The sequence below is a fragment of the Strigops habroptila genome, chromosome 5 (genome assembly GCF_004027225.2).
Source record: "Strigops habroptila isolate Jane chromosome 5, bStrHab1.2.pri, whole genome shotgun sequence".
Taxonomy (NCBI): Eukaryota; Metazoa; Chordata; class Aves; order Psittaciformes; family Psittacidae; genus Strigops; species Strigops habroptila.
Genome location: NC_044281.2, coordinates 6,206,937 through 6,230,382, shown reverse-complemented (window position 1 = coordinate 6,230,382; position 23,446 = coordinate 6,206,937). Strand labels below are relative to the sequence as shown.

General features: G+C 43.5%; 1 protein-coding gene across 10 annotated transcripts in view; it reads right to left on the bottom strand.

Annotated features, from left to right (window-relative positions):
• AGAP1 (ArfGAP with GTPase domain, ankyrin repeat and PH domain 1) overlaps window positions 1-23,446 on the bottom strand; it is a 344,542-nt gene that overhangs the window by 31,707 nt on the left and 289,389 nt on the right. For all 10 annotated transcript variants that reach the window (XM_030486188.2, XM_030486189.2, XM_030486191.2 and 7 more), the window contains 3 exons: window positions 20,103-20,257; window positions 18,390-18,480; window positions 11,638-11,860 (listed from right to left, as the gene is read on the bottom strand). In XM_030486188.2, coding sequence (XP_030342048.1) covers window positions 11,638-11,860; window positions 18,390-18,480; window positions 20,103-20,257 — 469 coding nt within the window. The remainder of the gene's footprint in view (window positions 1-11,637; window positions 11,861-18,389; window positions 18,481-20,102; window positions 20,258-23,446) is intronic.

The following is a 23,446-nucleotide window of genomic DNA, read 5'->3' as shown; positions in this document are numbered from 1 at the left end:
AAGACTTTTTGAAGCTTATCCTATCCATACCTTTTGAGGCTTACCAATTATTAAGAGATGGCTTCTTCTCACTACCGTACATCTCTGCAGACTCGCACAAAAAGTGCTCCAGCGACAGGACTTTGCACTGTCTGCACAATCTAGTTAATAGGCACAGCAAGGCATTTCATCTCACTCTAATTCCTACCCTCTAAAGGCTCCCATTCGTCACCTGCGTTCACCTCCACACATTTTAGCCTGCTATTTAATTACTTTAAAGCTGGAGTGATGGTGGTCTTATTTCTTCCGGTCACTATTCTCTTTCAGGGGTTCGCTGCTGGCTCCCCTACCAGCCCCTGTACATCTAAAAATCCAGCAGGAAGTGCATCGCCTCTGACAAACGGATAATATTTGAGAGCCGTGGGTACACTGCTTTTGGGCTGATGCGTATGTCAAGTTTCAGTCCAGTCAAAAGCCAGCACCATCTTTTCACTGCTGCCCTTTTCATTTAGTTATCTTACTGAAGTCTTATCTCCCCAGTCCCTTGCCAGAGGCTACCAGCTTCCTGCAGAGCCAGAAACAAAGCTCAGTCTTAAACAAAGGGGAAAAAAAATCACAAACGAAAGTTGGTCACAGTTACTGTTATGGAGCCCTGCAGGTTCTGTAGCCACGACCAAAGCAAAGGCATGCTGCTGCTTCTGTGCCTAGTGTCACTGGCCAGCAAAGCCACCAGTAGCACGGCAAGGCATTGCCTTTCTTTCAAGTAGTATTAAACCTCGTCACCGCTGGTTTTAGGCATGTTCTTTTTCCTGCTGCCACCCAAACAACCTTCGAAAAAAGCTGAAACGGTCAAAAACAGTGCGGGAGGATGAAGGAACACGACTACCACCATCACTAGTGACAGCTACCACGAGTTTGCTGCCCATGCAACACAACCTTCCCGGAGCATCCCGTCTCAGTTAAGCCCAGGAAAAAGGGAACATGAGGATGACCTTTCGTCCCTCTCAGCCTAAATAGTGACAACCTGCTCTCCTCCTATTACACCACTACTGCTTTACATATCTCTTAACAGCAGAAAATGCATGTAGAAATGTTAAAACTAATTGATATAATAAAGCTTCAGCAGCACAAATCAGGAAGAAACTGGCTTTATAGCAACTGCTCTTATGCCACGTAGAGCAACCAATCTGAATTACATGTTTAGTTAAACCACTTTATGTTTGGTGAGACAATCATGATCTTAGGCAGGAGAAGTTAAAAGAACAGGTTAAACACCGAGTACACAGAAAAGTTTCAAATAGAAAGACAATGTTTTATGTAAGATTTCTTTCTCTACAAGAATAAATATTTGTTAAGCTGCTGGCTATTTCCCTTGCAGTTAAGCAGCTCTGATGAGTTCCTCAGCAGAAGCAAGCTCTCAACTTGCAGTACTTTCTGAACTCTAATGAGCATCTCATAGATTGGCCTTATGCTTTATAGAGCAAAATTAATTTTTCAGTTGCTTTTAGCTTGACATATTTAACATGAAACTCTCCATATTTATTCCTCAGGTGCTGTGGAGTAGCAGATATGTGCATACACAAACACACTGAGTGGCAAGGAACTTCATTTCAGTGTAAAGGTAAAAAGGGGTTCAAGTAAGCCCAGCTAATGTAAATGTAGTCCTCTGCAAATGTTTAATCGCTTCTGTGTTTCTGAACCAGGAATTGCTCCTGGAGTCACAGAAGTATCTGTTGTCCTCCCAGTAAAAATTATTCTGATTCGATAGATGCTAAGGCCTGAAAATAAGGAGCACATGAGCTTTATCAAGTTTCTGGTGGTGGTGTGGGGCTTTTTAGATTTAAATACTCATCTGTGCTGTGCTTGCCCATCTCAGAGTTCTGACTGTAAAGCTGCACTGTACAGTGCTACTAATTCAGGTGTTTCACCAAAATAAGCACCATAAAACCCAGAATCATTATCATAGGATAGGTTGTGTTGGAAGGGACCACAAAGCTCATCCAGTTCCAACCCCCTGCCACAGGCAGGGACACCTTCCACTAGAGCAGGTTGCTCCAAGCCCCTGTGTCCAGCCTGGCCTTGAACACTGCCAGGGATGGGGCAGCCACAGCTTCTCTGGGAAAAGTCTGTGCCAGCGCCTCAGCACCCTCACAGGGAAGAGCTTCTGCCTAAGAGCTCATCTCAATCTCCCCTCTGGCAGGTTCAAGCCATTCCCCTTGTCCTGTCCCTACAGACCCTTGTCCAAAGCCCCTCTCCAGGTTTCCTGGAGCCCCTTTAGGCACTGGAGCTGCTCTAAGGTCTCCCTTTCAGGAGCCTTCTCTTCTCCAGGCTGAACCAGCCCAGCTCTCTCCGCCTGTCTCCAGAGCAGAGCCGCTCCAGCCCTCGCCGAGTCTCATTTCTACTTTCTTTCTAAATGCTTATAAAGGTATCAAAGAATTTTCTGGGAAAAGACTAACCCACAGTGGCTAGCATCTGACTTATTTTCAGTGGAACTGACCTTTAGCCATTAGCTTGATTTAAGACACATTTTCGATAAATTTATAAATACAGTATCTCTTTTTTTCCTAAATTTGAAATTAATCTCTTTATTCTCATTAGCTCTTCCATTCCTCTGTTGTGGCTCTGTTGGCCACAGTTAAACAGTGGCCCAAATAATTTCTATGGTTAGCTCTTTATTGGCAAGTTCTGTCTTGACTGTTTCAAGTAACTTATGGCCAAGCAGCTGTGAAGTCACAGCGAAGACACCTTGGTCTTCAAATCTGAGATGCTTTCTAGCTCTGCCAGGTGCTTGGGAGAGAACTGATTCAAACAAGAAATAATCAGTCCATATCTAACCCAAATCCTGGATTTCCCAAAGTGTAACAGCCCATCAACTTCTTTCTAGGGAATTTCAGTTTAAGTCCATGCTTTTCAGTGTGATAGCCAAATGCACACAAAACTAGAACCAAAACTTGTCGAGATCTCAGCAGAATCAAGGCACCTGGAGTTGATTGTACCTCCAAGGTACAACATTTTAGTCTCTATCTCCTATCTTACTGAGAAACCTCAAGAGGCAGGGTGTCCACAGACAGTTCTGACTTGTAAGATGACCAAATGTCACTGGACTTGTAAGAAAATGGCACAGAGCTGCTGCTGACTGCCTCTTTCCTCTGTTGTTGAAAACAAAGCTACCTGCCTTCTCTTTCAAGGCCCCTTGAAGGCCCTTCCCTTCTTTTAATCTTTAGTTCAGTATTCAAAGCTTGACCATTGCCTCTGGCCCACTACTCTGATCTTCATCTGGGTTTGAGGAAGGATCTCAGTGTCTTATCTAGAAGGTATCTTAGCTAGCAGGTATCAAAACAAGGCCATAACACACTGGTCTCCTCTGTCCTCTTCAAAACCATTTTTCAAAGGACGAACAACAAATGGATGTATGGGTAGTCCAACACACGACAGACATCAGAGAAAGTGAGAAAAAGACAAAAGCAATGAGGATTTCTTTGGCTCTTCTCTCCAAAATCTCTAGACTACACCAGCGATATTTGGGCCAACTGTCTAGAAGGTTGCAGAAGTTGGTAAGGAAGATGAAAACAATGTATTATAAACCCAGTATAATTGGAAATCTCAGCTGACCATAGGCCATATGGGTCCATACCTGGTCAAGTGGAAGGTGTCCCTGCACATAGCAGGGGGTTGGAACTGGATGAGCTTTAAGGTCCTTTCCAACCCAAACCATTCTAGGATTCTATAACAAACCATATCACAGAACCCACAGAGCATGTATCTGTTACACGTGAGGTATGAATGCAGAGAGCAGTGTCCCAGCTCCATATACACATAAGTCTAAATATTCAGAGAATTTATTCAAGTGGTACTTACACTATTTAGATTAAAAGAAAGAGAACAGTATCATGGCTTTTACATCTCTGCTTTTTAACTAATACACTGCAGAAGGACACAGAAATACTTCACCTGCAGGTTTATCTTTCACAGGCAATGAGGAGAATAATGATTATACTCATAATGGCAAACTAGGCTTCTCTGTTTACAAAGTGTTGAGTTTTTATCAAAGACACATTTGCACATAAGAAACACGCAATCGAACCAGGGAGGATTTCATCTAAAGCGCTCATTAACTTGGACAACCAGGGCCTATGGTTTTGTTGTTTTGGTTTGATTTTTAGGCATCCAGGCATCTCCCAGCCACTACACAGGCACCGGTATTTTCCTGGAGCAGGTCCTGGATGACAAGGTCTGCCAAGCAGCTACGAGGACAATAAAATACGCTGTGCTACTCCTAACCTTCATCTTTGGAGTACTGCATTTGAGCTGCTGAGGCCTCCAAATGGTGAAATGAGACCAGGCACCACGCAAGCTGACATTTCATTTGCCTCACTTAGTTATTCTTATTAGATGCATTTCCTGGAAGCTACTGCTAAGTGACAATTTATTTCTTTGTTTTCTTTCTTTTTTTAAAATTTAATCTAAAAACAATTACAATTACTCTAATCTGAAAGGATGCAATCTACCATGTCAGAATCAGCTCAGATCTACAGCTGTACAGGGAAAGGTTCTAAGTTTCCTGGCAGCAATGAATCAGTCTCTTTATTTATGTGTGCATTTGAAAATGCAATACTGTTGTAACTAATAATTTATTATACATTCTCCTCATTATCTTTATGAAATATCTGCTGTCCAAATCAGAGCTAATAGAGACCGGGAGATGTGCTCTTCAGTGTAGTTCAGCAACCAAAAAGACCAGGAGTGAGTTACGACTCACAGGGTTTGTGCTTTTCTTCTTTTCCTCCCTTTTTGCCAATCCCTTCCCCAATTCTCCCCCGTTTTTAGGAGTCACTGAAACATTGGAAGCCAAACATGAAGTCCCCCAGCAGCTGCAGGGTCGGCAGAAGCCCAGCTGCCTAAACTTTATTGGCAGTAAATGTCATTCTTGCACACAAACTGCACGCCTGGAAAACCCAAAGGCACATCTTGGGCTATCACATCCCATCACGTTCCCCGACGAGATGTGAAAACTGAAATGGAAAACGTCAACAAAGTCCGGCCATGGTGAGGAGCGGGGCATGCCCGCTGACAAGCGTGCCGCGGTGACAGAAATGGACTTGGAGTTGCAATTAGTAGCACTGTCATTTTCGGGCGCTCCTGCCAATTAATTAAGCCTGTCAAATGGAAAAGCAGCAGCATTCACATGATAATTTATATAGGGAGAGACTGGGCGAGCAAAGCTGCCGCTGCAGCCAACAAAATGCCCTCCGAGCACTTAAAAGGAAAATAAAATAAGAATATAAGGGGGGGGGAGAGAAAGAAAGTTAAACTGTCCTTGTTATAATTGTTAACTCTGATCGCTCAAGTAGAAGACGGGCTGATTAAAACTCCAAAGGAGCCCCTAGCTCGCTTAAATCTCAGAGTCCGGAATGATAGAATCAGAGGAGTTTATTCATACCATTAAGCCCCAGAGAACTTAATTGAAAGAAGAGCATAGCCTGGACCTTGACAAGCGGGAGGTCACAGTAATTGCTGCCGGACATATTTAACATTAAGATAATCAGGCCATTAATTACCCTTTGGATCATTAAATCAGCCAGTTGCAAAATGAAATTTCTGCCTCTATTACTCACTTGAGAGACCACAGGGGTGGCTTTTAATTTATCAGTGAGCTTGAGATACAAAGGACCAGGCTTGGGGAGGAAGGAAAGGGGGAGAAAGGAGGGGGTTTGCTTCAGCAGAGGCAGGAATATCAATCCGCCATGCTTGGTGATCGTGGCAAATTAACTAGGTAAGATAACCTCAGCTTCTAAAGGCAGAAGCTGGGGGTATGTAAATAGATGAGGGCAGACAGGGAGATCAGAGCCTGCACACCACTTAGCAGGATAATAAAGGAAATCATCCTTGATTATCAGTGCTAATTTGGACACTGCCGGTAGCTTGTTATGCGTGTTCTGAGTAGCATTTAATTAATTCAATTGCTTGTTAATGAGGGAAGTGACATGTGGGGAGCAGATGCCACCCAACTGCAGATGGGTTCTGGTCAGCCCTTCACAATAAAATCTTTTTTTTTTTTTTTCTTTTTTTTTCTTCTTTTTTTCTTTTTAGATTTCTTTTTCCAAGCACCCTTCCCCCAGCCCCGGAATGGGAAAGGTGTCAGGCGTGGAGGAGCATTCAAAAGGCACAAAACACTGACCTCATCAGGCCAAGAATGGCTAAGAAACCAGACCTGACAATTGTGGATAGAGAGGTACTGATGTTCCCTCAGGCCCCATTTGTAACGCTGCGGCCTTATGCCAGGAATCGCAGACCAACAGGACTGTAACAGCAATCTGATGGCCAAAAGGAACAAGAAATGAGAGAGAAATGAAACAGACCATCCTTACAAGATTCAGGATACAATACCGGGATCTTAACTACTCACTTCCACACAGCTTACCCTTTATCTGTACTGTCTGTAATGAAGGAATAGTTATTTCCATGAATAAAGGAAACATGGTTTGTTTTCCTCCAAGTTGCTTCCCAGTTATCCCCCAGAAACCAGTGCACGCTCGGCATAGCTGACACTGGCCTTGAAACAGCAAGCCAGGCTTCAGGTTAGGCTTGTAGGAGTCTGCTAAATATAGTCGAGCAGGCACCATTAAATTCAGTTCGTTAGTGAGCGAGGGATCAAACTGGATCTTACACTGTAAACTGAAAGTCAACTCCCAACATTGCCGGCTCCTAACTCCGGGCTTCTCAGCTCTCTATTTTCTTATCACCTTTGGTAACCAGAATAAACAGGGTGACTGCTATGCAAACAGACTACCTGAGCAAAACTGCCGCAGATGCTTCAAGCTCCATTTAAAGAGCTGCTGCTTGGGGCTGCCTGAGCTTCTACTCACCACTCATCCCCCCCTTAAAAATACATTTTTAATGGAGTTGGAGGTTCTTCCTATTTATGAATATTCTCAGAAAGATGCAAAAATGGTGGAGCCCTTCCTTCGCCTTGAAGGTTTGCCCATAGCGGATACAAATATTCAGCATCACTTGAGCAGGAGAATAAAAAGCATGGCTGGGATGCTGCCTGGATATGACACTGTTCTCCCTCCTCTTGGCCAACTGTCTCAGTTGGCAGCTTCACTGCCAACAACATCTTAGGAAGTTGATAGTGGCAAGGCAAGGCTGCAACCCAAAAGCCACATGGGCAAGAATCATACATGGAGAAAGTAAAATGTGCGAGGTGTGTCCAGAAAAAAAGCTAAATATCTAGAAGGAGAGCTATGTACCAATGCAAAAAGGCCTAGGCAAAATACAGTGCAGACTCCCCAAGCTGGCTTCACCCAACTCCCACATTCCTCCACGGAGCAGTTCTGCCCCACCAGGCTACTCCTGTGTCACACCACTCCAAATCAATGTTTCAAGAGTGTGCTTAAATAGTATCAATAGCAATTAGAAGGGATAATCCTGATCTCATCCCCAGACCCAGTTAATTGTCACAACATTGATTTACTCTAATTTGACTTCTCACTCCAAATTAAACCCACATTACCAAAGGAGGAACCGCAGGCAAACTCTCCCCATGCCCCCCCCTCCTCTCCAAGACAATAAATTTCATATTGAATACCTCTGGAAAAAACCCAGCAGTTGTTGCAGGATCCATACGGAAAGATCTTTTTCCTCTCCTCATCCCCCCCTTCTTTTTTTTCTTCCTGCGAGTAATTAAAAGATGCTTTTCTTGACTAATGATCCCCCTGTTTAGAAATGGGAAGTCGATACTCCTTCACCAGCAGTCAGCTTCAATTTGTCACAGGGCTCCTGAAGTTTGAGCGGCGGTTCTCAGGGCTGCTGGTAATTGCTGGAACCAATTACCAGCTTTCCAAAGCTGACCTAATCAGGGACCCATGGACACCACCGCTCAGAGGCCAGCTAGTCCCCTCTCACATCCATGTACTTGCCCACGCTTGGGTTTGCTGCTGCTTCGCCGACTTCTCCTGCTCGCTGGGAGCTTGTATTCATTCCTCTTCCCTTCCCGTCATCACGCCAGCACCCTCAGACTGAACTTTGCCTCAAGCTACTGCTTTACGCTGCTTCCTTAAGGATCCTACTGCACCTGTGCTGCCTCCCAGTTTGATGCTAGAGGCCATCCAAGGTGTTGCTTTTGATCCAGAGGCACCCAATGACCTGGAGATCTGCTTATTTTAGAAGGTACCTCTCAGACTTGATGAGACTTGGCGTGTGTTAATGTTACAGGACATACCTGGGCAATATATCCTTGATGAAAGTAACAGGAGTAATGCTTTTTGCTATGAAACTCCCAGGCTTTAAGTTCACCCCCTTCAATCCCAATTTCTGACCTTCTATCTAAATACGTTTCCAGGTTTATCTTTCCCCATGACTTTCTCAGAGAAGCAGTTTCAAATGAACGTGAGTGGATGAGGGAAGGACAGTAGTATGATGTATTTTATGTGCTTTAAGTTTGACAATACTTATTTTTCAGTGTACAAAATGAAAGTCACAAGCTATACTCACAGCCTGGCATAGCTCTGTTTGTAGAAATATTAGTGACATGGTCCTGATTAAAACTCCTTAATTATGCCATGACCTAGAGTAGCCATCTGGCAATCCCTCCTGCAAAACATCGTCTCCCTGGGGCTCTCCATCCTTCCCTCTACAACAGAAATGCATGGGATGCCACTGCAACGAAACAGTGATCACTGCCAACTTCTCCCAACCCGGAAGGACTCCTTTTGAAGCCATGTCAAGACTTCCAGGTTCCTTTTAGCCCAGCATGTGAATGCTCCTTGAGCCTCTAAGCCCAACAGATTCAGTATCTGTGGAGGAGTCAATAACTCTTTTTTTTCCCCTAGAAAGCTTGTGGGTTTCCACTGATGGCTTCATCTCCAATAGGAAGACACAGAATGAAATGGAGAAACCCATGTATGTCCTCCACATACATGTATCCCCTCTAAAAATGTGTATTAAGAGAGGGTCCCCAACAAATATCCTTGGGGAGCTGAGATGTGGAGTTCTGGTGGAGGAGGGATGGAGGGAGTCCAAGGATATTTGGAGATCAGAGAAGAAATAGATGTTCAGCCAAACTCCTGAAGGGGAAGAAAGCTGAGAGGTGGTGTTGGGGAGCTGCTCCTGTCCATGCTGATGAGCTCTGGGATCAGCCAGAGTCTAAAAGGCACTGTGTGAGGAGGCTAACACACTCAATGTGCTCCTGCTTTAAGGAGTTCTCACCAAAGCCCCACCAGATGGGAGAGGGAAGTACTCCTATGTGTTCCTCCTGAACTTGTTCATATCCCCGTTCCCTTCTGCAGCCCCACTCTACTTGCTTACTTGCTTGGCTTTTCCCCCAGTCCCTCCCCTTCAGTTGCCTCTTCCCCCTTCAGTATCAACAGAAAAAGGGGGTTTTGTTTAACCCTACTTCGGATCCATTGTAGCTGCTTCCGATAGGACTCCTCAAGCCAAACTGCAAACAGTAGTGAGAAATGGAATGCAGAACTTGTACCTAAAGAACTTGAACTTACTTTCTTGCCACATCTTGGGCAGAAGGATTATGAAGCTGGTAGAGACCACAGCAGAGGCACACACTTTGAAAAAGCTTTCACGTATTTATGTGAAAGATATCGCTTCAGTCCCTGCTGCAAAGGGCAGAAAAAACTGGGAGTAGCAAAACAAGATGACAATTGCTTTGTGGGAAAACTTCCACATAATTTTAATTGTACTTTTCCTAGCAGCTCCCCTATCACATAAGCGTGCGCTTGGATGCGGATCTGGAAAGATGTAGTTATAAAATGAATCTTTCTGTCCAAAAATGTTACAGCGCAGGAAGGAAAATGCAATTATGTCACTGAAACACAAGCAGCTGAATAGCAACACGAAGATGGGCAGAAACAATGAAGAATTAAAATAAGCCCTGAGCATGAAATACAAAGAGAACAAAGTTGATTTTCTTTAAGTTTCCAATTCCAAACACAAGCCTCTGGATTACTGAATTCAAATGGATGGTTCTCTTTTCAGTCACATGTATTTTAGATTTTTCATTATAATATCATTACTATGTGAGTACTAAAATAATGTTGTTGTTTTAAAAACATAAAAATCCAATTAAATGTAAGCCTTTTTTCCTTTTAAGTGTTTAGAACTGTGGTATCTTTCCAGCTCACTTCAGTAGTAAGGAGCAACATGTATTTATTAGGTGCAACAACATAAGGTCTCTGGATTAAAGGGATACTAATGACTGAAAGGCAGCACTAATTTCAATCTACCTGATGAAATCATTATATTTGCTAATAATATACGCTTATACAGCAGACATGCAGGTTATATATGAACCAAACCTCTGTGGAGGTCCCCCTGAACATTTTTACACATAGTCATTCATCTAAGTAGCCTGATTAATGTACTGGCTTCATTCTCGAAGATGAACCAAAGGTGGCACCACAAATTCATTTTTCAGTGCTAACGAAATAATACAATAAGAAACATTTGACTTTATTACAGACAACAGCACAAACGTACTCGTACAACATAGGAAGTGGCCCAGGTATATGCTCCCAGGTTATAATTTCACTTGATCTGGTACCGGAAAAAGGAGGATCCAGAGATATACATCAACAAAATCCCAACATCATTCCCTCTGATTACTCTCATATGCAGGAGGCAAACACAGGGCTAAACCTCAACCATGCTGTTTGCCACCTGGGGACCTACCAGTGCCTGGATGTTGGGTACTCCGCTGGAGCTGCCCCTAAGACAATTACAGAGCACTTCTGAAGACAACTTCAGAGGTTGGCCCAGCCCTGCAAGAAGGTCCTTCTCCTCCCCAAGCCCCCGCTGAAATGCAGTCTGCCAGAAGTCATTCTGCTTCCCCCCCCAGACAATATGTTTTAGTTATAACTAGCAGCACTTATACCTCAAATCTACTCACATCAGGGAAGTATTTTCAAAACACCTTTCTTTGACACTGATTAGATAAATTAAACATAAAGCCCTTTAGTTTTTGGTATGACAACGTATTGCAGAAAAATTTTCACTGCATTGAGCTATGTATGGTAGGTAAATCATCGTTCCCATTGGAAACACCCCCCCCCCCAACATACATTGTCACATATATCATAATAGAAGTAAGCAAGACCACAGTGAGCAGAACCTTCACCATCTGTGCTGAGAACCTGATGGCAGGTACAAATTCCTGAGTGAATTTGCGAGCATGAACTACTTAAGGCACAATAACTAATGACAAACTGACAGAGCCAGGAACTTTGTGGCTGACCGAAACAAAGGGATGCATTATGGTATCAGTCAGATTGAGAAACAGCCAGGCAGGAGGTTCCAGTCTCCCACTGTTTTGTCGGTCAGCCAATTGAGCAAAAACACTGTAGAACTGCTGAGGAAACCTTCACAAGAGTGCAAAAGTAACGGGGTCACTCATCCTTTGACATCTTTGACACATGTTCTTCCTCGGCATGCAGTGAAGATATATATACACGTCATGATTTTTACAAGGCATACTCCAAGGGAGAATTTGAAAAGGCCATGCTGTAAAACGCTGCAACGCCCTACCACCTCTGACTGAAAATCCCAAAGGAGGATTTATGTGCTCACAGCTTGCAGCCTTGGCCATGTGGAGGATCACATACTACCCGCCCGCTGCGTGCCACGGTGAGATGGAGGAAGCAAGCCTACCTTGTGGAGTCTGGAGAAGGTTTCATATGGCCCTGGCTGCTCTCCTCCCAGACGCTGTTTGCCAGCTCGTTCCCGATAGAAGACATCACCTTGATGAGCTCTATAGGCCAGTCATCCAGGTCAAGAGAGCGGACCCGGGAGAGGTGTGTGCCAAGGTTTCGGTGTATACCTGAGCATTCGATACATATAAGCGCTCCCAGATTCAGGCTGGCCCAGTCAGGGTCTACAGGAAGAAGGAACACAAGCAATTAGACAACAAAATACCTAACAAAGCTTAATGTTTGTGGATAAAGAGTTTGGCTCTGAGTGTATCCCGGGCTCCATCAAAAGCAGCATGACCAGCAGGTTGAAGGAGGTGATCCTGCCTCTCTGCTCTGCTCTCGTGAGACCCCGCTTGCAGCACTGTGTGCAGTGCTGGTGTCCTCAGCATAAGAAGGACATGGAGCTGTTGGAGCAAGTCCAGAGGAGGCCACGAGGATGATCAGGGGCTGGAGCACCTCCCGTATGGAGACAGGCTGAGAACATTGGGGCTGTTCAGCCTGGAGAAGAGAAGCTGCGTGGAGACCTCAGAGCAGCTTCCAGTGTCTGAAGGGGGCTACAAGGATGCTGGAGAGGGACTGTAGCGATAGGACAACGGGGAATGGGTTTAAACTTACACAGGACATTTAGGTTAGATCTAAGGAAGAAGTTCTGCTCTGTGAGGGTGCTGAGGCGCTGGCACAGACTTTTCCCAGAGAAGCTGTGGCTGCCCCATCCCTGGCAGTGCTCAAGGCCAGGTTGGACACAGGGGCTTGGAGCAACCTGCTCTAGTGGAAGGTGTCCCTGCCCGTGGCAGAGGGTTGGAACTGGATGAGCTTTAAGGTCCCTTCCAACACAAACCATTCTATGATTCATTCTAACCTCCATGATTCTATGAAAAATAATAAAAAATGCAAGTGTCCTGTCCAAAAGCAGAGCTGGGAGGTCTTCCAATCTGGTCAACTTTGCCCCGTGGAGATATCAACCCTTCTGAGAAAACCCTCAAGGAATAAGAAAATCCATTGGGGGTAGGATGGGGTGGTGTCCTCAAAAGATGCCTCATTCTACCTTCAGCCAAAATTAAAATATGAGTTAGAGAGAAAAGAAGAAAATATCAATGTGGTGGCAGGTAGCTGATGATGAACTAGCGCAGAAAGCCCCTCCTTGGGAATCCAGAGCCACTCATAACCAATTACAAGGGAAAGAGGAGGAAAAAACCCAGAGTGACTAGACAGAATGTCTCTGTTGCTAACCATATCGACTCCCTTAATAATCAGCTATATCATCACTCACACATGGCTTTTACATCTAACACACCATGGGTATGTTTTCATCTCCAAGATGAGGGAGATAAGTACTAAGATGAAAATGTGATACTCTTAACAGTACCGGTTTTAGTGTACGATCCAGGATTGCAGACACGCACACACATACAAAATAACCCCACAAATGAGAAGGCTGTGACAAACCTGACCAAATTAGGAAATTCCAAGTCATTTCCCAAGATGGTTCACTTTCTTGTCACTGTCCTGTGTTATTTAAATGTAGCTTGGTATGAATCTCCCTCTCCCCAGCAAACAGGCATTTTAACAAGTGCAATGAAAGGCATAAGGCAGGAATTTTTGGTGGCTTTTTTTCTCCCCTCCCTTGCTGTCACATCTTTTCTTCTCACCTTACCCTGGGCCTCCCGAAGAACTGTCTTAGGCTATCACAAATGGCAAGCAGGAAAATGGGGATTAATTGAGAGGGCAGACAACTTCTATTCAAATCTAAGTAAGAAAAATCCTCCATCTCATTTCACTTGAGCAGAAAGTGTTTCAGAAGTTCCTGTCCATACTAAGTCTTACCCTAGGAATACACAGCATTTCAAACCTCCAAAATCCAAGGTGAGCCAAAGCTCCAGCCACGATTTCCAAGTCCTTGATAAGACAACCATGACAAGCTGCTTTCCTGTGTATTTCTTCAGGTCACCACTACCAGTTTTGGTGTGTTGCAGTGGGGGAACCAGAAGTATATTTGAAACACACTAAGAAACCTGAAACACTGATTTGTTGGGAAAAGCTTAAGTAACAGAGCAGATACTTTTTGTAAATTTGCCAGCTGTGACTGGGAATGAAATCTCTGCCCCTGCCCTGCAAAGGCCAGGCTGATCCTCACTAAAATAGAAAGCAACGAGCTCAACGAGGCACAAACTCAGAATGAAGAAAGAGAAAAACCCACTGATTTCTAGTTTTCCAATTATTCTAACTGAACTGATGTTAAGGACCCTACCTCCCTCTCAAATACTCTGCGCTCTTGAAGGACATCTACTGCATCTTTTACTAAACACATTTGTTAAATATTCACCTACTTCCAATAGAAAGTGCTGGTGCAATTGAAGAGGTGACATCAAAGCATTAACCAAGAAGTTAAATGGAAGTTTGTTTAAAAAGTATTTTAAATTTCAACACTCTGACACCTCACAGCTTAGTTGGAAGGTGGCAAACCAGGAAAGGCAAATGTTGAACTCATTCTAGACATCCAGTGAGAAACCAGACTTGCTGGTCTTGGTTACAACTGGCTAATGCAGAGGCTCTAATGAGGAGCTTGGACAAGTGACAGAGTTCAACGGACTCTGGGAAAAACTGACATGCTGCCACTTAGGACATTAATTCCACTGTGTGCACATGAAAAACTGTTCTCAAAAGGATGTGTGCCAGATAACAGAAGTCACTACCCAGCGATAATTAAGGCATCTTCCTCTTGCCATATGTAGTTGAGCACTTTTAAAATCTCATGCTTTAAAATTGTTAGCACCAATTTACACTGAAAAGAAGCACATGTGGTTACAAGCCATAACTATTCACACTAAGGGTTTCTGGGTGTTTTTTCAAGAAGGTGATACAAAAATCAGCTCCCTTTACCTGCTGATGCTATGAGTAATTCTGAATTGGAGGATGCTCAGAATACTTATAAGCAGGTGGTAGGCTTTTCTCCAGTATGCACATATCCAGGTTTGATGGTAAAAGAGAGGAAAAAGCCCATTCGAAGCAGCTGGGAGTGTTAGGAAGCTAGTTTCCTCTCTTCATTTTACTTACAATTTGTCAAACAAAATATGAGCTCTTTGTAACATGACTGAATATATCCAGGTGACAATTTTCAGCTGTCCATATTCTTAAAAGATGTTTAGCTCTCTCCTTTTCTAAAAACCTCCTCCCCACTTTGACTTGCACCTCAATCTGATTGATCGTTTGAAGGTGAAAGCTCTTGGAGCAGTTCTTTTAGGAGAATAACCCCTCCCCACCATCTCCTTCATCCTTTTGGACCTGTGGTGGCTGATGAAAGGCTTTGCCATGCTAAATCCTCATGAGTTCAGCATGTGTTAGATAGCTCTGGGCTGAGCAGAGGGAATCTTTAAAGGGAGGAGGAGAAAGGCCAGGGAAAGAAGAAGCAGGGGTGAAGGCATCTTGCAGAGTCACAGCAGAAGAGAGAGAAGAGTTTGCATCTTTCCTATGCTTTGACAGGCTTTTTCCTATTCTGCATATAAAATTGAATCTTGTGATTGGTACAGTAGGTCTGCCAGGGCCACCCAAATTAAAACTTCAGCGTTTGGCTCTCAGATACAAAATGCACCATAGTAAATTATTAGACTATTGGACGGGAAAACTCATGATAAGACTCTGCATCTTTAAGCCCTCCCTGTTTTCTTCTGCCACAGAAAAGACCTGATATTCCATGCTCTCCAGATATCTTGAAAGTGACTCATATTTATCCTCTGCTCTGCTCTTTAAGCAGTAAGACTAGAAGAACTAAAACCTTTTAGGAGGGCAGAAATTTAGCTGGGTTTACCTAAGCAATCTGATCATCTTCAGTGCCTCCTCCAAACAGAAGCCAGCACTGGGACTCCAACACTCTGGGAAAAAGCGACATGAGTTTCCTTCTGAAACATGAAATAAGATCTTCTTGGACAAAAACTCCAGCACCTAAGAAGCATTTCACCTTATCTCTTGCTCTGGGATGGGAACGTTAAAAAAGGACTTGGAAAAAGTTTAGTCTGAGACTGCCAAAGGCACACAGATGCTGCTGGTGCTACTGCTGCTGATTAACATCCAACAAGGCAGAAATTCCCTGGTGAAAAGTGCTGCCATGAAGTGCTAAAAAGGCAAAGAGCTCAAGAAAGAGAAAGAATGAGACTTCTGAAGTGGAAGATTGATGGCTCTTCAATAGAGCTGAGGGACAGCAACATCTCATATTCCTTTGCTCCCAAACATCTGGCTTTGTGAAGATGCAAACTATGTGAGCTTTCCACAGGAGCGCTGGTGTTTGTGATGCTAAATGCTCTGTGGGGTAAGGACTTGCCCAAGCAAGGCAGAAAGGAGAGAAGGAAATAAAGCAAAGCCTGGCAAAAACCCATGAGGCTGAGATTCACCTCATGCCCGTGCTCACGTTTTAAGATAAATCACTTTGGAAATGTCTCAAACTTCTTCAAAAGGAACGATGGTAGCCTTAAAATCAGGAAGGCCAAATGGCAAGAAGAGTCCCAGAGGGTATAAATCATCCCCAGGAATACAAACAATTAAGAAGTTCCAGTTGAGATTCCAAATTCCCCCCTCTCCCTACTCTCTACGCTACAAAACAGAGCACTGAGTGTTGCCAAAAAGGGCAGTCCAAGCCTGCCCCCTCCCAGCAACATGTTCTTGGCACATCCCTCCTGCTGGCACCATGTACCTGTGGCCAACTTGACCCATGAAGCAATCTGGAGGAAAACCAGCTTGGCTGGAATGGAAATAAAACGACAAAGAGCAAAGAAAATAAAGTGCTGCTTTCTTCTTGCACAATCATTTTCCTGACTAAGCATCAAGCTTGGCTGCACAAATGCATGCATGACTGGGGAGAGAAACACACACCTTTGGGGTTAGTGTGGATGGGGCTTCGAGCAACCTGCTCTAGTGGAAGGTGCCCCTGCCTGTGGCAGGGAGTTGGAACTGGATGAGCTTTAAGGTCTCTTCCAACCCAAACCAGTCTGTGTGTGATTCTATGAGCTGGATCATGGATACATTAGAAGGATGTGTATGGTGGGGGGGAAGTAGTCTGGGAACACAGGACAACACACGCTCCCCCTCTGCCTGGGTGACCAGTTAGCACGGTCTAGGGAAATGCCACCCTAGCTCTCCAGAGAGACTGAGAAGAAATCAGTAATGCTCCCATTGTGGTCTGCACACAGACAGCAGTGAGTACTTCAAATGAGCTAAATATACATCTAGGTCACCTGAAGACCCTGTCCTTCTCATATACAGCACAGCATCTTATATGCCTTTTACGTGAACTGCATCAAAGCTTTGGTGTAAATCTGAACGACTACCAGGTCAATATGAAAGAACTCTAATGAATAAGTGTCATGATGGGCTGTATATGTTAAAACACCAGTCAAACCAGTATTTTCCTTTATTTATTGCATGCTGGATTACTAGCCACTGGAACATAAAGAACTTGATTTATCAACATTGCTATAATTTCTCTCAGTCTATGAAATTCCTGCTTGGGATCTCCCTCCAGCAGGACAAGCTGTTCTGCCAGCATCCCAGTCCTGGTGCTCAAAGCCTGGTCCAGCCAGGCCTCACATCCCTGTGTGCTGAACCGCTGGGGACAGCTGCCTTTCTTCTTGATCCATCTCCTACGGACAGCACACGGATATCTGACAGTGTCCAAAAGCAGCAACTAAAACCAGTCTGGATGTGAAGCTGTTAATGTGCTAAGCACCTTCCCTTCGAGCCTTCTAAGGATAAGGCAGGGGATAATAGGGTTGTTTGGTGGATGATTGAATGAGTTAAATCAGCAGATAGCAAATTAATTGTGCACAAGCATTTGCACGTCTCTATGAATGTTCATTTTAGAGTTAACTGGGATGTGAGGATGTCTTAGACTAGTAGTCACAATCCTAAACAAGAAGATATTAAAAAAAAAAAAATTATACCGAAAGAAAAAAACAAGGATATTTTTCCATGTGAAGCGCATGTAAAAATCACCAGAAAAGTTCTGACTTTCAAATATCAAAGAAATAAAAATGCACAAGTTCCCAAACCTTCTGCTTCTACAATTAATTGCTTTACAGCAAGAGTACTTCCTTTTTGTGGCTTTGTTGCAAGCCCCTGGAACTGAAGAGCACCAGAATAATGACCTCAGACAGGGTTAGTGAGGTGAACCACAGCTCAAAGTATTCTTGAGAATACTTTCTGAGCACTACGTATGTGTTTTAAAAAATAAAGAAAGGGAAAGAAACACAAAGGGGAGGAAAAAAAGAAAGATCCCAAATCAAGTTTTCAAGTATCCAGATATAATGAGCAATGACTTTGGTTTCTTTTGACAAGGAACCCTAAAAAACCAAACCAGAAGAATACCAATCAAGCTCTTTGAAAATAGCACCATGGCACATGTGCCCTCTCCATGCAAAACAGGAGGAAAATGGAAGTTACAACTTCTTTTTCCTTTTCTTTAACGGAAAGTAAAGAAATGATGACATTTAGAAGTGGGATGTGAAAGGGGAAAAAATGAGGATGCACCTGACGCAACACATATTAACATAAAATAAACCTGATTAAGCAAACTCCATAATGAAGCAGAAAATGTGCAAACAGCATATGGACTGTAATACCAAAACAGACAAAGCCCGTGGTGGGTGTTCACCTAAGTCTTGGCCAAGGAGTAGTCTTGGCCACGGAGAGGTCTATTTTCTGAAGTGACGTGGCCATACTTACTCTGTGCTTCACAGTCCACGCAGTGGGAATTGCCTCTGATGTTCCTTATGGACTGAAGGGCCATGGCCTCATTCTGACTCGTCAGGCGGGACTGAATAGATGGAAAGAAATGTATAAACAATAAATAAGAACCCAGTAACATCAGATGACACAACTGTCACCCGAGTGAATGGCACAACTCAAAGCTTAGACCAAGGTTGAATGAACATGATCAAGGAACCTCAAGTCTTGGTTTGCCTCCCAAAAAATGGTGATCCTTTGGCATTTCCAAGTCCTGCAAGTCCACACCTGTCAAGCAGGGACTCCTCTTTCCTCCCATGTTTCTTGACAGCATGGTATTCCTCCCAGGGGTCTCCACCCTGTGAAGGAGCTCCCACTGTTCTGGGGTCTATTCTAAGAAGTGGTGAGAGTGCACTGAGGAAAACTGAGCTTGAAAATGAACCCTCCTATTCATAAGAACAGTAGTCACAGCATAGGTTTGCTTCTTGAGATAAATTAGATAAGAATATTATTGTATAAAATCAATTTCTTTTATTGATGTGTGTGCTTTTGCTAATGAAGACTAAGGGATGGTTTGCAAAAGCAGCTGAAACCTTTTTATCATCAAAAGGTCAGATTTAATCAGATTGCTCCCATTGAAATTCTCTCCATGATGACCCGCCAATGACCTCTACTTGGACCTGGAGAGACTGTCATGAGGTACAAATAGTTCAGCTCTATCCAACTCAACTGCCTTGTGAGCTCTCAGAGAAGTAAACTGTTCGTTGTAGCAAGTGATGGACTCTTTGCAAGGAATTGATTTAAGCAGGATGAGGACCAGGTCTTAAGAATGGCAACGTGAGGATGTGTCCTCCTCATCTACCAATGGGACGCCTACTAAACATGTCCACCTAACTGTACTTTGCCATTTCAACTAGTTTTTTTGACATGTTTTGACAGCTCAGTAATACTTTCCAGGAAAGAAACCTCTTGGAGCCACTTACCAGCCACTCTTTATCCTCTTTTGTATAAGTATTTTTATATAGGTGTTAGTGTACAAATTTCCTCCTTTGTGCTCCCTTAACATACATATTAGAATGGGTAAACCCAAGAAAGGCAAGAAAACATGCAAGCAGTGATTTTTCTCTATCTCAGAAACATATATTGGAAACAAATTCTTTTTACTTTTAATAAAATGGGAAGTAAATTATATTATGCTGATGATAATCACTGGTGTCTGATCTCCTCTGGCTGATCAGGGAAATGAAAGCGGGCATTCATTTCAACGTATCAGTCTGCTCCTTGCAATATAAAGTCATTAAAGACAACAGCTAGGTGGATGATGTTAAAGGATCTAGAGGTCTGAACAGTTATTGCCCATTTCTCTTCTGTGGCTACCACTCAACACCTTACATCTGCAGCAGTGACTACACCATACAACTTCTCCATAGGGAGAGTCCACAACCTAACCCCAAGTTTCATTCCAAATCTTAAGAGCAATATCAAAGGCAAAAAAAGAGAATCCACTAATTGAATTGCTGTAAAAAATAAACTGTAAACCAGGCTACAGCACCAGCTGTGTGGAAATACCTGAGATATACCTGCAGCTCTAATGCTGCCCTGACACCTTGTCACTAGGACTACAGATGTAAAACTCAAGAGTTCTCGATTTTGCTTTCATCTTAATGATTTGCCACTCATAATTTATTTTCAGGATTCCTCTATGCACCATACCTTGTTCTTGCTGCTCTCACATGACTGTAAACTGGCCAAGATCTGACTCTCTATGGCTTGTACCCATGCATCTCTTTCTTCATATGTGGTAGCTTCAAAGTGCCAAGTCTGGCCGGTGAGAGAAACAATGATAAACTCAAAGTTTTCTTCTTGTTCTGAAAAAGACATGCAATAGGAAGAGAAGGTTACATTTAAGGATACTGATAGCTAGGCCTGAACAGTCTCTGTTGATGAGCATTTCTTCAACGTAACAAGCAAAAGCAGGTCTGGATTGTTGAGGTTTGAAGCTAGGTATATTCAATTCCCTTGCAGTTGCACGATGCCTCAGAAAACAGCTTGCAGATCCACTGCTTTTATTCTCCAAATGGTACACAGATAAAGTACCGGTTTGGGTAAATATTCAGTTCCTCTGTGTATGTGTGAGGGCGGTATCGAGTCTATACCCTTCTTGAACACAAAGTGGCTAACAAGCATTATTTAGATTTAAACCTGAGGTGCTAAGAGCTACATAAGGTAAAAATCAAAGTGTGCCACAAAATAACTTAAAAGATGAATGGACTGTTAAAGGCTGACAATACAGAAAATGTCACAATTTACCCTCTTCCTTCAAGCAGTTTCTTACATGCACAGATAACATTAAAAGTGGATGTGTACATTTTCTTTTGTCTGCAGCATAAATACACTGAGTTATAATACAGGATTAAAATCAGTTCAACCTATTCAACACTCACGTTTGACATGGGAGATGAGAAAATGATCTGAGAAGCTCGCAGGAAGGGTCAGTAAAATATCCTTAGGGCTACTAGAGTACAAGGACAAGTATTCAGGCCAGAGGACGGCAGCATATGAATCTACCAGTAGAAGTGAAATAAATGGACACACGCTCCAACCACACACGGGACACCAAAGTCAAATGAAAAAAGAAATCAAGGAAGCTGAAACAGAGCAAGTGGAATTAGGAAGGGCAGGCATGAAGCATGAAAAGGCAAAGAATAATAGAGCACAAAGTTCTGGTGAACATCAGCCATAATGAGCTTTAGAGCGAGCATTTACATTCACTTGTCTGCTAATGACTTATTATATATTCAGAGCCATGAAACTCCTGCATCACCTTGTCATCCATAAGCGTGCAAAGATAAGTGACAAATCTAGCACTAGCTTTAAAGACAGCACTGCTGCTCACTGGCAGTCATTTTCTCAACCTGTGGGACAACTGGTTTTCTTTGATAAACTCCATGTTAGCAAGGCCAGTGCCTACTGCTTTAATGATGCCTCAAGAAAACAGCAGAAGGTGAGAATGCACCTTGAGGTGAGAATAAACACAGAGGTGAAGGTTATTTCCAGGTGCATGAGGGCACAGGCTATGTTTTTTTACTGGGATAACCAGGAAAAGAAAGATAAGAGAAATGATGCAACTTTATAGCTACAGCCAGTTTAGCAACATTGTTAGAGACAAACAAGTAGAATCATGATCCAAAATGGTATTAGTAACTCATGGAAAAAGCCCTATTTACAAACAGAGGTTTCAAGAGTTTATGAAGAAGCAGCAAGAGGAAACTACACAACAATAAAGGAATTAACGTTGAGTCCTGTCTGCTGTAGGGTAACACAGTTATGGTCATCTACTTATGCAGAAGTGGTATGGCATACGGTCAGTGGAGGGAGGTACAGGCATATGCAAAGTTCTGCAAGTGTTGATGAAAACAAGGAATGATGATGAAAGAAAAGAACATGAAAAGCTGAATTCCACCTGAAGCAGCCCCCTGCAGAGATCCATTTAGGAAATTCATCATTTTTAGGCCTTTCAGTGGCTTTTAAGTGATAAAATGTTGCAATCCTAACTTACTAAAGGAGGATTTCCCCACATCTCCTTTTTGAGCAATCAATACATAACAACTCAACAAGAAGTTGAGAGGGAGGGACTCTGGACAAGGGCCCGTAGGGACAGGCCAAGGGGAATGGCTTTAACCTGCCAGAGGGGAGATTGAGATGAGCTCTCAGGCAGAAGCTTTTCCCTGTGAGGGTGCTGAGGCGCTGGCACAGGGTGCCCAAAGAAGCTGTGGCTGCCCCATCCCTGGCAGTGTTCAAGGCCAGGTTGGACACAGGGGCTTGGAGCAACCTGCTCTAGTGAAAGGTGTCCCTGCCCCTGGCAGTGGGGTGGAATTGGATGAATCCCTTCCAACCCAAACCATTCTATGAAGAATATACAGTATATAATTAATACTCAACAAGTATATATGGTATATCTTTACAGAGTCTACACTACTCATCTACCAGTTCACCCCAGCATTTAAGAACTAGGTGGCTTTCCAGCGTTACTATTCCAGACCTTAAAAGAAGTATATACAATCAAGCTGCTGCATCACTGAAGCCTCCTATCTCCTATTTGCCAATCCTCATCACATACATGAAGCTGGTTTGCCCAGGAAGGGCTTATGAGAAATACACTCTGCACTTCAGCCAGTGTCCCATTGCAAAGTGAGGTTGAAATCCCATCCCTGCAGCAGTACCTCTGCAAGCTTTGTTTCTCAGAAATGTTACACAAGGTTATTCCCCTGCTTACAGGAGACCTATGGCGCAGGACACAATTCCAGCTATTCAGGCGAGCGGAGTGCAATTCAGGAAACACCTCCAGCCATTCCCTGTGGTCACTCTTTTATATGCTGTCTCATTTTCCCAAAGGAGAGGCTCCCTTGTTTCATCTCCCGACCTTTTCTGCTGTGACCATCTGACACTGTGACAAAAGCTGCCAAGATCTTACACAGCCTTTGTGGCTCTGGATTGCAAAGTCCACATAGGACACTGGTGAGTTTGTCCCAGTATGGCCCCACCATGGGTTAAGAGGGCTGCAGCGTGTTTTACGGCTGGGCTGGAAGGACGTTTTCAGTACCTCAGTAAGAAAACTTGGTCATTGCTGATGATACATTAAGAACATGCAAGGTTTCACTCTCTGATATCTATTGAAGTTTCAGGTTTACTCCTTCAAGAGCTCAGCTGAAAAGCAACTCTGCCAGTTGAAGATGTGTTCAATAATACATTTGCTGTTCAAATACACCGTGTTTTGCTTTGTAAGCCCAACCGGGAAACAAAGCAGCAGTGCCTGCTCCACATCACCCACAGCGCGATGCCTACAAGAGGCGAGTAGCAAATGTGGATGTCCTCAACCACCATATACACCGACAGGAAAATCCAGGCAGCAGAATGGAATTGTTCAGTTTTACTCTTCAGTCAAATTATAGGTTGTGCTATTTAAATCCCTGTGGGCCCAATCACAAAATTTTATTAAACAGTTTTCCATGTTTAACAGTTATTCACAGAAAGGTCCACTATAATAGTATTTTAGC